This window comes from Salmo trutta, chromosome 12 (genome assembly GCF_901001165.1).
Source record: "Salmo trutta chromosome 12, fSalTru1.1, whole genome shotgun sequence".
NCBI classification, from domain to species: domain Eukaryota; kingdom Metazoa; phylum Chordata; class Actinopteri; order Salmoniformes; family Salmonidae; genus Salmo; species Salmo trutta.
In genome coordinates this window covers 75,625,102-75,639,426 of record NC_042968.1, presented here as the reverse complement: position 1 = coordinate 75,639,426, position 14,325 = coordinate 75,625,102, and the positions used below count along the sequence as shown (strand labels likewise).

The following is a 14,325-nucleotide window of genomic DNA, read 5'->3' as shown; positions in this document are numbered from 1 at the left end:
ACAGCTGTTTGATATTCTAACTCAACCAACAAACATACACGCAAGTAAACCTATCTTGATAAATACTTGGAATAAGCTATTTAGTTTGCCTATTTCGAACTACCAGAGGTGAAACTCAACCAAGCAGATGGGGAAAAATACAAATAGGGAGCAGGTTAATAAAAGTGTGGTTGTGAATGTGTAGAGTGGGCAAGATGATTAGAAGGTAATATATGAGAGGAAAGGGAACATAAGATTAACATGGGAAAAAAAACCTACCTCCTGAAGCTGATCCCTGACTTTGTTGATGGCCCTCAACCAGTGTATTCTGGATGGAGAGAAGGGCAAAGGAGGCCCATTGTCGTGGAAACTGAGATGTGTGGATTGAGAGAAAGTGAGAGGATCACCAGGAATGTACTTGTACTATTCAGTGCAGGTTCTAAATTCATAACTCTTTCTCTAATAAAAGACTCACCTTCGCAAATGTTTGTTGGATCTTTTCTCTACTGAATGGTCTAATTTCTTCAATGAGCCATTTAAGTTTTTCCCCACATCCAGGCAGGGTCTACCCAACTTCTTCCCCAAAACAGAGTGTCCATTGCTGGGGATGTGTCCATTGGTAGGTTGCTGGACATTGATGGAGGGGCGGAAGCCGGTACTGTGATAGGAGTGGAAGGACTCTTCCAGCCCTGAGCCTGGAGCACTCTCCTGGCCTGTCTCACTAATCTGGGAGCTGGTCTGGCTCAGGTTCCCAGAGGACCCAAAGCGACTACTTTCTACCGGACTGAAATGGTGAAAGAGGGGTGAGGGTAGAGACTTAGTATTAGAATAATCATTGCTGTGATGAAGAAAAGCTAGGTTCATTAATTGGATATAGACATTCTAGTTTCTACTGAATTGTACAACATTTTAAAATACATCCAACCTTACAGAGAAAATAACTACCTGTTGGGAAATTAGAATGAATACACCAATTGCCTGAAATGAATTTTGATGTACCAGATTCTCCCAATGAATGTTTGTCTGTACTGGTTAAGCATGTACTGGTTTTCTTTAATTACTATTTCTGGGAGACCATGAGTGACTGAAATCTCTAACTTGATCAAAACTGAATGGCAACAGGGAATTCTGTAAGGTTAAGATTTTTTTTTAAATACATTCTTAGAATTCTAATTGCAATGTATGTACAACTTGAATTAATCTTACGCTAGGTGTTTAAGAGAAAGAAATATTTAGCTTATTGTCAATATATCACAACAGGTATAATACACCTCCCAATCAACCACCAACACAGTAGCACAACTGCTTAAAACAAACACGGTTAAAAGGAAAGAGACAGAACACAGTACTCAGTGAGGTGGATTGCGAAGCTGGACCCTGGTTACGCTCCCCAAAATATCAATGCATCATAAAGGGTGTTGGGGAAGACCACTTATTATGCTTCTACTGGCCTTTTAGCACTCAATAGGTCCTTCTTGAACTGGTCGTCCAGATGCACTCCAGAGGTGGGATCTGCAGAGAGGGGTGGTTCTACAAGGCTTTCCTTCTCCTTTTGGGAATGGGATGCTGAAGGATCTATCTCAGGTGTGGAGATGCAAATCTGGGGTTTGGCTAAGTCACCAGGGGGACCTACCGAACTTTGATCGCTTGTCTCCTTGATTGGCTTATCATTAGTTTTAGGCTGAGTGGTAACAACTGGGGGAGCTTGTAGTTTGGGAGTTTTGGCAGCACCCCAGAAACCTCTGAGGCATGGTTCTAGCTTTGCTACACTTGGCTTGTCCTCCTGAAACAGGCCTGCAGATATTGTTTTGAATCCTGAGAACACCACCACCACCTGTTTCTGCATGAGGAATTATGGGAAGGGCTTGGGGAATTGTTGGTGTAGATGAAAACATGGATCCAAAAGACTTTCCAGCATCATCAGTTCCTGAAATAAAACCACCAAACAGGGACATGAGGGCTGGCTCTTTAGTCTTAGGCAACTGATCAGCTGGGGTAATCGTCTGGGCACTTACCACTGGTGGGCCTGATTTGTCAATTTCCTTACTTTCAGGCTCTCCCACAAAATTACCCTGTGCTTCTCATGTATTACTGCTCCTTTCACAGCCTTTTGTTTTCCAGAAGAACTGGACTGATCCTTCGTTAGAGGTAGTTCTGCTTTTGAGGGCTGTTCTGTTTTAGCAGGTTGCCATGATGCTGTAGGGATATCAGCTTCTTTTGATTGACAGTCGACAGCTGAAGCAGGAGGTTTCTCAATGCCTTGGCTACTTTAACAGCCTTAGGATCAGGTTTGCGGGAAACTGACTCGAGGTTAAGTTTTGGCGTCAGGTTGTCCAGGTGACTCAGACAATTGTGAATTGCTGGGGTGGTGTCAGGAGTAGCTGTTGCTATTTTGTTCTCAGCGGTTATTGTTGGTGCCGTTTGAGGAGTAGTTGTAGCTGGTAGGGGACTAGACCCTCCAAACATCCCCCCGAACATAGAACCTGCAGTTAGAAGGGCAGCTGTAGCTGGTTGAGGACTAGACTCTCCAAACAAACCCCCAAACCTAGAACCTGTAGTTTGAGGGGCAGCTGTGCCAGGCTGGGGAGTAGACCCTCCAAACATGGAGTGAAATCCTGTAGCTTGGGTCTGTTTGAGGAGTAGTTGCAGTGGGCTGGGGACTAGATCCTCCAAACAACCCTCCCAACATAGAACCTGCAGTTTGAGGAGCATCTGTAGGTGGTGGCTCTTTAAGGGCTTCTGATCCTTTAGTTGTGGCAGGTTCCTGAGGTGCACACTCTGGGATGGATTCCTTTTGGGTAGTGGCACACTCAGGAGTAGGTACTGTGGTTGCCGATTCATCAGAGCTAGCTTGTGGGGGTGACAAAGGGCCACTGAACATGGAAAATACACTTTTTGTGTGTGGTTCTTTAGGCACTGTAGATCCTGGAACGGAGGACCCTGTAACTGACAGAGCTGCTGCCGAAGGTTGTAGGGCACTGGGGCCTCCAAACATGGAAAACAATCATTTTGCTGGGCTTTCATTGGCAGTTGAACCAGAAAGGAGTCTTCCAAGAATCGAGTTAGCCTCTGGTTGTGGTTGAGGCACCTGAGAGGTGGACCCAGATTGAGATGGTGCCTGTGGTGGACTTGGTCCACTGAATATTGAGAATAAACTTTTACCAGGTGGTTCTGGAGGAGGTACCTGAGATGAGGACCCAGTTTGGGTTGAGGCCTGCTGTGGACTAGACCCACCCAACATGGACAATAATCCAATACCAGGAGTTTCCTCTTTAATAGTGGTGACAGTTGTTGGTGGTTGTGGTGTTCCAGAGATCATGTCTCCAATTTCTCCCATAAAGCCAAACAGTCGGCCTGATGGTTTTGGGGATGATTCCTATTTGGTTTGTCCGGTTGGTGGCATAGTCTGTGATCGGCCCGGGGAGGGGCCAGTGATTGTATTAGGAGGAAATACTTGTGACATGCTTTTATCTGATTGTTGACCAAGAGCTGGCTGTTGGACCCCACTTTGCACAGAACCATCCATTGTTTGTTGTTTCTGAAGTGAAGGCATGCATGGTGTCAACTGAGAACCTTATGTTGTGAGTCTGTTTGGCTAATTTCTAACTACAGGTTTTGGTTGCAGTTGCTGTGATCGAGGCTCTGCACTAAAGAAACTGTCTATTGACCCAAATGGACACAGGAGCTTCTAGTCTCCCTGCTTATTTGGGTCTGTGGAACCAGTCCCATCTTGTTTTGACAATGGCTCTGAGGGTTTAGTGGGCTCTGGCATCAGCTCCTCAATAAGTAAGGCAGACTTGAAAAAGCTCATAAATCCCCCGTGGTGGTTCAGCTGGTTTTTCAGCAGTTTGTTTTTCAGCTGGTCTATCTGTGGTGTGCTGTGTTTGTGGCTGTAGGGGAGAGGCAGGTTTATTGAGAGAGCTCATGGAACTGGTTGGGACTCTGGGTTGTGTTGGTGGAGCAGCTTGCTGAGACATGATGGCTTGTCGTGAAAGTCTAGGTATCTGAGTAACAGTCTGATCACTAGATTGCCAATTAGCTGAATAAGATAGATTAGATGGATTCTCCTCATAGTATCCCTCGTGATATGAAACGCCATTCAGACTATAACAGCTACTATTATCAAAGGAGTTCCATTTGTCAAACTTAGCTTTATTCCATTTGGTGGTCAAGTTCAATGCACCCTCTTCTTCAGTCCAGTACTGCTTCTTGTTCAATCATTTGATTAGAATGCAGATTTTCCAAGTCATCATAGCTGTTCCATATTTTTTGTCTTGGCATATGGATTGTTGTCAACATTTCTGAGCACCTCTTGTTGGTTGTGCCTAATCTTGGTTAAAGTCAATTTCCTGCCATGGTTGAGGAGAAATATATGTATTATTTATATTTGTGGAGCTACAGTAGAGAGAGGAGTCTTGGTACACTGCACCTTCTGGTGGCTGTACGTAACCCACATCACTACTTGGGTGATAAGGCTGCGATTGATTTTGAAGCTGCTGCCACAGAATTTATTATTGGATCCATTGGTTTTCACCATAACTAGAATTGATTCCATATAACGCCAATGAATCATGGTAACCATCTTGTCCAGTTACTGAATATAAGAAATTATTACTTTGATTAAGACAGTGTTGGGATGACATCATTTCAGTACTTGATTTATGAGTGGCGTATTCCTCTGTTGGATTCCTATTGAATAGTCCTGACAGAAAGCATGGATTTTTGTCACGGTCCGCATGGGATTCATGTGGGACTTGATGTGGTATTGTGTAGATGCCTGAGTTTGATGTGAAGGCTAGCCAAATGGAGTGATTGTAAGATGTATTTGCAAGGATGGTGACTGACTGCAGGCCTCAACATTTTCAGAGAATTTTGTTAATTTGTTAAACAGTCCAGACAACTCCTTGCTGGCTTGCAGTATCTTGATGTGGAGGTGGAGTCAGATTTCTGCCTGGTAAGTGGCAAGATTACACGTGGTGGCGGTGAGGTTACACGTGGTGGCGGTGAGAGAACACGTGGTGGCGGTGAGAGAACACGTGGTGGCGGTGAGGTTACACGTGGTGGTGAGGTTACATGTGGTGGTGAGGTTACATGTTGCTGCCTTTCTTGGCTGAGGCACATCGTCTGTGGAATATTTTTTTAAATAGCCCAGAGAACAGAACTCTGGATTGACTAGGCTGTTGAGTTAGTTGATTTTGACTTTGCACCTGTTGACTAGGCTGTTGAGTTGGTTGATTTTGTCTTTGCAACTGCACATCCTGCATGTTGTTTGGGTACTGCTGGCTAGGCTTATTGAGAGGAGCTGCAGAAAGTGTCTAAGTGATTGGGGACTGATTGGTACGGCACAGTTGTGGCCAAAAGTTGAGAATGACAAATATTCATTTTCACAAAGTCTGTTGCCTCAGTGCCTTTACATATTTTTCTCAGATGTTACTATGGAATACTGAAGTATAATTACAAGCATTTCATAAGTGTCAAAGGCTTTTATTGACAATTACATGAAGTTGATGCAAAGAGTCAATATTTGCAGTGTTGACCCTTCTTATTCGAGACCTCTGCAATCCGCCCTGGCATGCTGTCAATTAACTTCTGGGCCACATCATGACTTATGGCAGCCCATTCTTGCATAATCAATGCTTGGAGTTTGTCAGAATTTGTGGGGTTTTCTTTGTCCACCCACCTCTTGAGGATTGACCACAAGTTCTCAATGGGATTAAGGTCTGGGGAGTTTCCTTTCCATGGACCCAAAATATTGATGTTTTGTTCCCCGAGCCACTTAGTTATCACTTTTGCCTTATGGCAAGGTGCTCCATCATGCTGGAAAACACATTTACACAATACCACATCAAGTCCCATATGAATCCCATGCGGACCGTGACAAAAATCCATGCTTTCTGTCAGACTATAACAGCTACTATTCTTAGGCAAAATTGTGAGTGAGCCCATTCCCTTGGCTGAGAAGCATCCCACACATGAATGGTCTCAGGGTGCTTTACTGTTGGCATGACACAGGACTGATGGTAGCGCTCACCTTGTCTCCTCCGGACAGCTTTTTTCCGGAAGCCCCAAACAATCAGAAAGGGGATTCATCAGAGAAAATGACTTTACCCCAGTCCTCAGCAGTCCAATCCCTGTACTTTTTGCAGAATATCAGTCTGTCCCTGATGTTTTTCCTGGAGAGAAGTGGCTTCTTTGCTGCCCTTCTTGACACCAGGCTATCATCCAAAAGTCTTCGTCTCACTGTGCATGCAGATGCACTCACACCTGCCTGCTGCCATTCCTGAGCAAGCTCTGTACTGGTGGTGCCCCGATCCTGCAGCTGAATCAGGAGACGGTCCTGGTGCTTGCTGGACTTTCTTGGGCGACCTGAAGCCTTCTTCACAACAATTGAACCACTCTCCTTGAAGTTCTTGATGATCCGATAAATGGTTGATTTAGGTGCAATCTTACTGGCAGCAATATCCTTGCCTGTGAAGCCCTTTTTGTGCAAAGCAATGATGACGGCACGTGTTTCCTTGCAGGTAACCATGGCTGACAGAGGAAGAACAATGATTCCAAGCACCACCCTCCTTTTGAAGCTTCCAGTCTGTTACTCAAACTCAATCAGCATGACAGAGTGATCTCCAGCCTTGTCCTCGTCAACACTCACACTTGTGTTAACGAGAGAATCACTGACATGTCAGCTGGTCCTTTTGTGGCAGGGCTGAAATGCAGTGGAAATGTTTTTTTGGGGGGGGGATTCAGTTCATTTGCATGGCAAAGAGGGACTTTGCAATTAATTGCAATTCATCTGACCACTCTTCATAACATTCTGGAGTATATGCAAATTGCCATCATACAAACTGAGGCAGCAGACTTTGTGAAAATTAATATTGGTGTCATGCTCAAAACTTTTGGCCACGACTGTAGATACATTGCCTGCAGAAGCAAATTGAAGAAGTCCTGTTAAAAAACCTTGAGGTTCAGGTTGAGGAGGAGCATGCCCAAGAGGCATTGGAGGTGGTCTCTGATGTTGCTGCATATGCTGCTGATGTGGAACTGGGGTCAATTGGTGATGCTGGGCCTGTTGTTGACTAGGATTTTCTGGGGGTTTGGAGGCATGGATATCCTGACCAGAACCAAATTTCCTGACCCCAAAGAACATTCCTCTTTCTGGTTTTGGAGGCTGTTGGGAAGACTCATCATCAGAAGAAAGAAACTGACATTTTAGCTTACTGCCTAAAGATGGCTCCTCCATAGGGTTATCTAAGCTAATATCTGGTTCTGACCCAAATACAGGATACACTGCAACAGGGAGGGCCCTGCAAGAGAACAGGGTTAACTGGTGCAATTAATGAGCTGAATTATTTATTGAAAGGGCTAAAGAAACCTGAACTCACTGGTTCTAGTTGGCTAATGGGCTTCCCACCCACTGTAGGCACATATTGCTGAAAGGCAGTCAGAGTCAGGTCTCCCATGAACAACTTTTCCTTGTGCATTAGCAAATCGTTTATTCTGGGGTGTATTTCTTGAATTATCAAGGCTTCTGTCTCCTATCACAGCCCTTGACTGTTCACCTAGTTGGATACATTTCTCATCCCAGTTTGCAAGATTTTGAGAGTCCTCTCGAGCCACTTCTCCCTGGAGGTCATTTTCCCTCTGTGGAGTTCACTACCTCTTCACCTGAAAAAAAGTTTACCAAAACTAATTTTCTCAAAAGCGAAAGTGACTGCTGGTGTTTGTGGCATGTTGCAGAGTCCTGAACTTTATCACTACTATTTAGAATCTCTGTTCTAATGACTGGTGTATCTTGATTGTGGACTTGTGCCTTGGCATCAGACTGGGAAGGTAAATTGAAGGAAATGTTCTGCTGGGGTGAACTGTAGGAGATACAACAGATACAGGAGCAGGGCTGGTGGATTTTGGAATTAAAGAAAACAGTGTGGATATACCAGATTGAGAAGATGGTGCAGGTGACACTTTAGTTTCTGCAGAACCTGAGCTGGGCTACTTGGGGCTGAGCTAACCTTGTCAGTGAAGGAACTGAGTAATGAACTCATAGCATTTTTCACTCCAGATATTCCTGGTTTAGGTGGAGCCTCTGTCTGGGTCTCCTCCTTGACATCTCTAGGGGTCCTTGGGTCCTCTCCAGTAGATTCTGTTCTTACGCTGCCCTGGGAAGATAACCTTGACTTGGATGACTTGGGAAGGGACCCAAACTTACTTATTTCCTAATCATTTTCAGCCAGGTAATCTAATACTGTTTCTACTAGGCACTGGAGCTCATCCATGGAATCTATATACTCGTCACTTGGTTCCTCCACTGGAGACAGCATTGCTTCAGGAGCCCATCCTCCTATTTTCACCTTTCCCCTCTTCTTAACCAGATAACTCCATGGGATGAAGCATGTCTGCCTTGGCCATGGCCCCTCCCATTCTCAGAATGAATGGCCTCTGCTATGGAGGCAATTTCCTCTAGCTCCTCCTCCGATCGCTTGGAGTAGTGCAGCTCCTCCTCTGAATCGTACCCTAAACCTGTCCTCATTCTGGCAGCTTCGTCCTCCTGATACACCATGTAGTTCTCCAAGGTGTCCCTGAGCATGTTTTTGGCGCACATCCTAGTCTTGTAAAGAAGTCTGTTCTTGTATGGCTTGAGGCACGGTGTCATCTGCTCCCCCTCGATCTTTAACACCTGCCGCAGCACCAGCTCCCCTCTTCTGGCAGAGGAGTGCAAGGTTAGGGGGGAAAGGCTCATCTGTGAGTTTCTCTGCCTCCAAGGCGGCCAGTCCTCCTGGATCCCAAATCTTTTTCGTCCACTGCCGATCGATAGTGTCATAGCCCGCTGGGTAGGTGGCAGGTAGGATGCCACTGCGTTGTGTGCTTTGGGAGAGTGAGCTGCCCGAGGGCTCAGTGAGAGCTCTCCCCATGCGAAGGATAACATCGTCCTCAGGCCAACGATTCTCTTCCATGTCCAGTAACTCGTTCAGCTGATTTCTCCCCTGTACTTTGTACTTGCTCTCCTAATCCTCCACAACCATGCCATAATCTACAGGGATGATCCTGACCCTCCCTTTACAGTTTATGGCTCTCGTTTAGGTTAATTTATTAAGGTAGAGGTAAAATGGGATGTGAGAGGAAACAATAGCAGAAAAGAGAACAATAGAAAGATTTCATATTATAACAGGACAAAAAAAGTAAGATAAAGACTATGTGACAGAGACAAGCATTAAATACATACATATGATAAAAATGTGGTGAATTTGTATTTAAGTGTATGTGAGTATATTGGTAAGAGTGTTATTAAGATTGTTTGATATAAGTGCGTTGTGTGTGTGTGAGGACCGAAATTCACCTCTTCATTCTGGGGAATTATTAACAACAACGTAAAATCCAACCTGAATCATCTCTGTCCAAAGTAGTTTTTACAGACCACATAGAGACATGGTCGACGAGGGCAATCTCTATTACTAAACCAACACCAGGGTCCCAAAGACCCATATGTGACAACAGCAGGCTAAATTAAGCTCAATTTCATTAAAACTACCCAAGAAGTTTCGTAAAACAATACATTTGAAGGAAAATAACTTCCTGGCTGTAATCCCACTTTTCTTTTCAGATGTTATGAATTATCCGGATCAGCCTTCCATCTGTCCACACAGACTGACATTTACCACAATCTCACTGAGCCACATGTTTTCCACAGCAAGTCACACATGTAAGAGTGCAAATAACCATTCTACACTGGATACATGAATGGAGTTGGCAAATTATTTGTGTTTCATCCTGGAAAACATCCAAACAGTTGGACAATTTTGACCATTTGACCATTTTGGTTTAAGACCAAATTTGTTCCTTCTTAACAACTACAGTGCCGTCAGAAAATATTCCAACCCCACAACTTTATCCACATTTTGTTATTTTATAGCCTGAATTTATAATAGACGAAATTGAGATTTCTTGTCACTGGCCTACACACAACATAGGGAAAGAGGGATACCTAGTCAGTCAGTTGTCCAACTGAATGTATTCAACTGAAATGTGTCTTCCACATTTAACACAACCCGTCTGAATCAGAGTGGTGCGGGGGCTGCCTTAATCGACACCTACGTCTTTGGCGCCCGGGGAACAGGGGGTCAACTACCTTGCTCAGGGGCAGAACGACAGATTTGTACCTTTTTCCTGAATACAAAGTGTTACAGTGCATTCATAAAGTACTCAGACCCCTTCTCTTTGTCCACATTTTGTTACGTTACAGAATTTTTCAAAAATGTATTAAAACAATTAATACATTATGCAAATTGATATAAAAAAACTAATATATTTACGTAAGTATTCAGACCCTTTGCTATGGGACTCGAAATTGAGCTCTGTTTCCATCAATCATCCATGAGATGTTTCTACAACTTGATTGTAATCCACCTTTTGTTAGAAAGGTAATCCACCTTTGGCAAAAACCAAGCTATGAGGTTGAAGGAATTGTCGTAGAGCTCCGAGACAGGATTGTGTTGAGGTACAGATCTGGGGAAGGGTACCAAAAACGTTCTGCAGCATTGAAGGTCCCAAAGAACACAGGGGCTGCCTTCACCCTTAAATGGAAGAAGTTTGGAACCACCAAGACTCTTCCTATAGCTGGCCGCTGAGCCTAACTGAGCAATCAGGGGATAAGGGCCTTGGTCAGGGAGGTGACCAAGAACCCGATGGTCACTCTGACAGAGCTCCAGAGTTCCTCTGTGGAGATGGGAGTACCTTCCAGAAGGACAATCATCTCTGCAGCACTCTACCAAAATCAGGCCTTTATGGTAGATTGGCCAGACGGAACCCACTCCTCAGTAAAAGGCACATGACAGCCTGCTTGGGGTTTGCCAAAAGGCACCCCAAGCACTCTCAGACCATGAGAAACAATATTCTCTAGTCTGCCGAAACCAAGATTCAACTCTTTGGCCTGAATGCCAAGCGTCACGTCTGGAAGGAACCTGGCACCATCCCTACAGTGAAACATGGTGGTGGCAGCATCATGCTGTGGGGATGTTTTTCAGCGGTAGGGACTGAGATACTAGTCAGGATCGAGGGAAAGATGAACAGAGCAAAGTACAGAAAGCTTCTTGATGAAAACTGCTCCAGAGCACTCAGGACCTCAGACTGTGGCGAAGGTTCACCTTTCAAAGGCACAACCTTAAGTACACAGCCAAGATAACGCAGGAGTGGCTTCGGGACAAGTCTCAATGTCCTTGAGTGGTCCAGCCAAAGCCCGGACATGAACCCAATCGAACATCTCTGGAGACGTGAAAATGGCTGTGCGGCGATGCTCCCCATCCAACCTGACAGAGCTTGAGAGGATGGGAGAAACTCCCCAAATACAGGTGTGCCAAGCTTGTAGCGTCATACCCAAGAAGACATGGAGGCTGTAATCGCTACCAAAGGTGCTTCAACAAAGAACTGAGTAAAGGGTCTGAATACTATATTTTTAATACATTTGCAAAAATTTCTAAAAATCTGTTGTTGCTTTATCATTGTGGCGTATTGTCTGTAGATTGATGAGGGGAAAAAAACTATTTGATCAGTTTTAGAATAAGGCTGTAACATAACAAATGGGGAAAAAGTCAAGGGGTCTGAATACTTTCTGAATGCACTGTATGTTTGGGGCAAATCCAATAAAACACATTACTGAGTATCACTCTCCATATTTTCAAGCATAGTCGTGGCTGCATCATGTTATGGGCATGCTTGTAACTGTTAAGGACTGGGGAGTTTTTCAGCACAAAAAAAAATAAGTGGAATGGAGCTAAGCACAGTCAAAATCCTAGAGGAAAACCTGGATCAGTCTGCTGTCCAACAGACACTGGGAGATGAATTCACCTTTCAGCAAGACAACCTAAAACACAAGGCCAAATCTACACTGGAGTTGCTTACCAAGAAGACGGTGAATGTTCCTGAGTGGCCAAGTTAGAGTTTGGAGTTAAAAATGCTTGAAAATCTACGGCAATACTTGAAAATGGTTGTCTAGCAATGATCAACAACCAATTCGACAGAGCTTGAAGAATTTTGAAAAGAATAATGTGCAAATATTGTACAATCCAGGTGTGCAAAGCACTTAGAGACCCAGAAAGGCTCACAGCTATAATCGCTGCCATAGGTGATTCTAACATGTATTAACTCAGGGTTGTGTATACTTATGTAAATGAGATAGATACCTCTATACTTCATTTTCAATAAATTTGCAAACATTTAAAAAAAAACTTGTTTTCACTTTGTCATTATGTATTATTGCGTGTAGATGGATGAGGGAAAAAAATCCATTTTGAATTTAGGCTGAAACAACACATTGTGGAATAAGTCAAGGGGTATACTTCCTGAAGGCACTGCATGTTTACAAATATATATTCTATTAACTAGATAAAATTCTATACAAATTCTATACTAGATCCAATTATATACAAAACACCAAAGATTCAATATCTATTGGGTTAACTTGCACTGTTGCCCACAACATTACTAGATTGAAGAATCACTCCCTAGGGGGAACTATTTATATATTCAAGCAGGTGACATTGTTAACCTCCTTCTTATGCTGTGTTAAAGGATGTGTCAGTGACAAATAAACATAACCTGACTAGATTAAAGCTACCAACCTTACTTGAGAAATGTGCTTGTATTCTGATGCTTGATTCTGTCATTCTGTACCAGGAGGGTGGATATCCCCAAATCATCTGAAAGAGGGACACCCTCCAATAAACAAAAGAGCTAAGCCTCAGGCCCTCAGTTAACTGGGTCTATTTGCAATATAATCATTAAACAGTTTTATACATGAAAATCAAGCCATCAGAACAACCCAACAGAAAGTGACTGACACTGCACTTCAAAAACTCTATTCATGTCTTAACTCGTCTTCACTGTGTGTCAATATGTATGACTGTAGTATACATGAATAGGTGTGCCATCTTTTATGGCTGAATTTGTGTTGTGCATGTGTCTATGTATTCTGTGTAGGGGCATGTCCTGTATGTTTGTGTGTGTTATCCAGAACCTCTACCTGCTCCCGCGGTGGTCTCTGTAGTCCATGTCAAAGCTGTGCATGGAGTCTGTGCAGGAGTCCAGGTGGTTCTGGAGCTGGGGGCCCATGGGGTACTGGTGCATGGAGGAGTTGGGCTGGGACGTAGTATGGTAGCGCGGGGGCAAGCTGTTGCTGGTCTCACTGCGGTAGTCACTGTCCCGGTCGTCCACTGCACTGTCATGGTCATCCAGGGCTGTAGAGGGACAACAGGACAAGCTCCACAACACGGAACGTCTAGAGACATCTACATCCTCAAACTGCTAAAATGACTACAGAATCTCCATTCTACACACTGAGGTCAGGAATGATCAGGTAAGAGGGAGGTAAGGAGGGCAAGGGTCATGCACTTTTGAATGCAAGCCAACCAGAAAATAAACTTCAGCGAGAAGGGGAAAGTGATGCAACTGAATATATAGGCCATTAAAGATAGAACCCTTAGTTGCTACATCCATTTTTAATGATATAAGTTAGTGCATTCGGAAAGTATTCTGAACCCTTGACTTTTTCCACATTTTGTAACGTTACAGCCTTATTCTAAAAAGTATTACATTGATGGGGGGGACGACTATCTATACACAATGACAAAGTAAAAACAGGTCCCGTGTGGCTCAGTTGGTAGAGCATGGTGTTTGCAACGCCAGGGTTGTGGGTTCGATTCCCACGGGGGACCAGTACGGAAGAAAGAAAAAAAAAAATGTATGAAATGTATGCATTCACTACTGTAAGTCGCTCTGGATAAGAGCGTCTGCTAAATGACTAAAATGTAATAAAAAATGTTTGCTAATTTATTAAAAATAAAACACTGAAATATTACATTTACATGAGTATTCAGACCTTTACTTAGTACTTTGTTGAAGCACCTTTGACAGCGATTACAGCTTCGAATCTTCTTGGGTATAACGATACAAGCTTGGCACACCTGTATTTGGGGAGTTTCTCCCATTCTTCTCTGCAGATCCTCTCAAGCTCTGTCAGGTTGGATGGGGAGCGTTGCTCTTCAGAGATGTTCGATCAGGTTCAACTACAGGCTCTGACTGGGCCACTCAAGGACATTCAGACTTGTCCCAAAGCCACTCCTGTGGTGTCTTGGCACTGTGCTTAGGGTCGTTGTTCTGTTGGAAGGTGAACCTTCGCCCCAGTCTGAGGTCCTGAGAGCAAGTTTTCATCAAGGATCGCTCTGTACTTTGCTCTGTTCATCTTTGCCTCGATCCTGACTAGACTCCCAGTCCCTGCCGCTGAAAAACATCCCCACAACATGATGCTGCCACCACGCTTCACTGTAGGGATGGTGCCAGGTTTCCTCCAGATGTGACGCT

General features: G+C 44.1%; 1 protein-coding gene across 3 annotated transcripts in view; it reads right to left on the bottom strand.

The window, feature by feature from the left end:
* Window positions 1-14,325, bottom strand: part of LOC115204161 (protein unc-13 homolog B-like) — a 123,090-nt gene that overhangs the window by 50,168 nt on the left and 58,597 nt on the right. For 2 of the 3 annotated variants that reach the window (XM_029769526.1, XM_029769525.1), the window contains 3 exons: window positions 12,989-13,202; window positions 455-763; window positions 259-349 (listed from right to left, as the gene is read on the bottom strand). In XM_029769526.1, the coding sequence (XP_029625386.1) occupies window positions 259-349; window positions 455-763; window positions 12,989-13,202 (614 nt within the window). Of the gene's footprint in view, window positions 1-258; window positions 350-454; window positions 764-12,592; window positions 12,666-12,988; window positions 13,203-14,325 lie in introns of all 3 variants that reach the window. The other variant, XM_029769527.1, reaches the window with a different exon arrangement.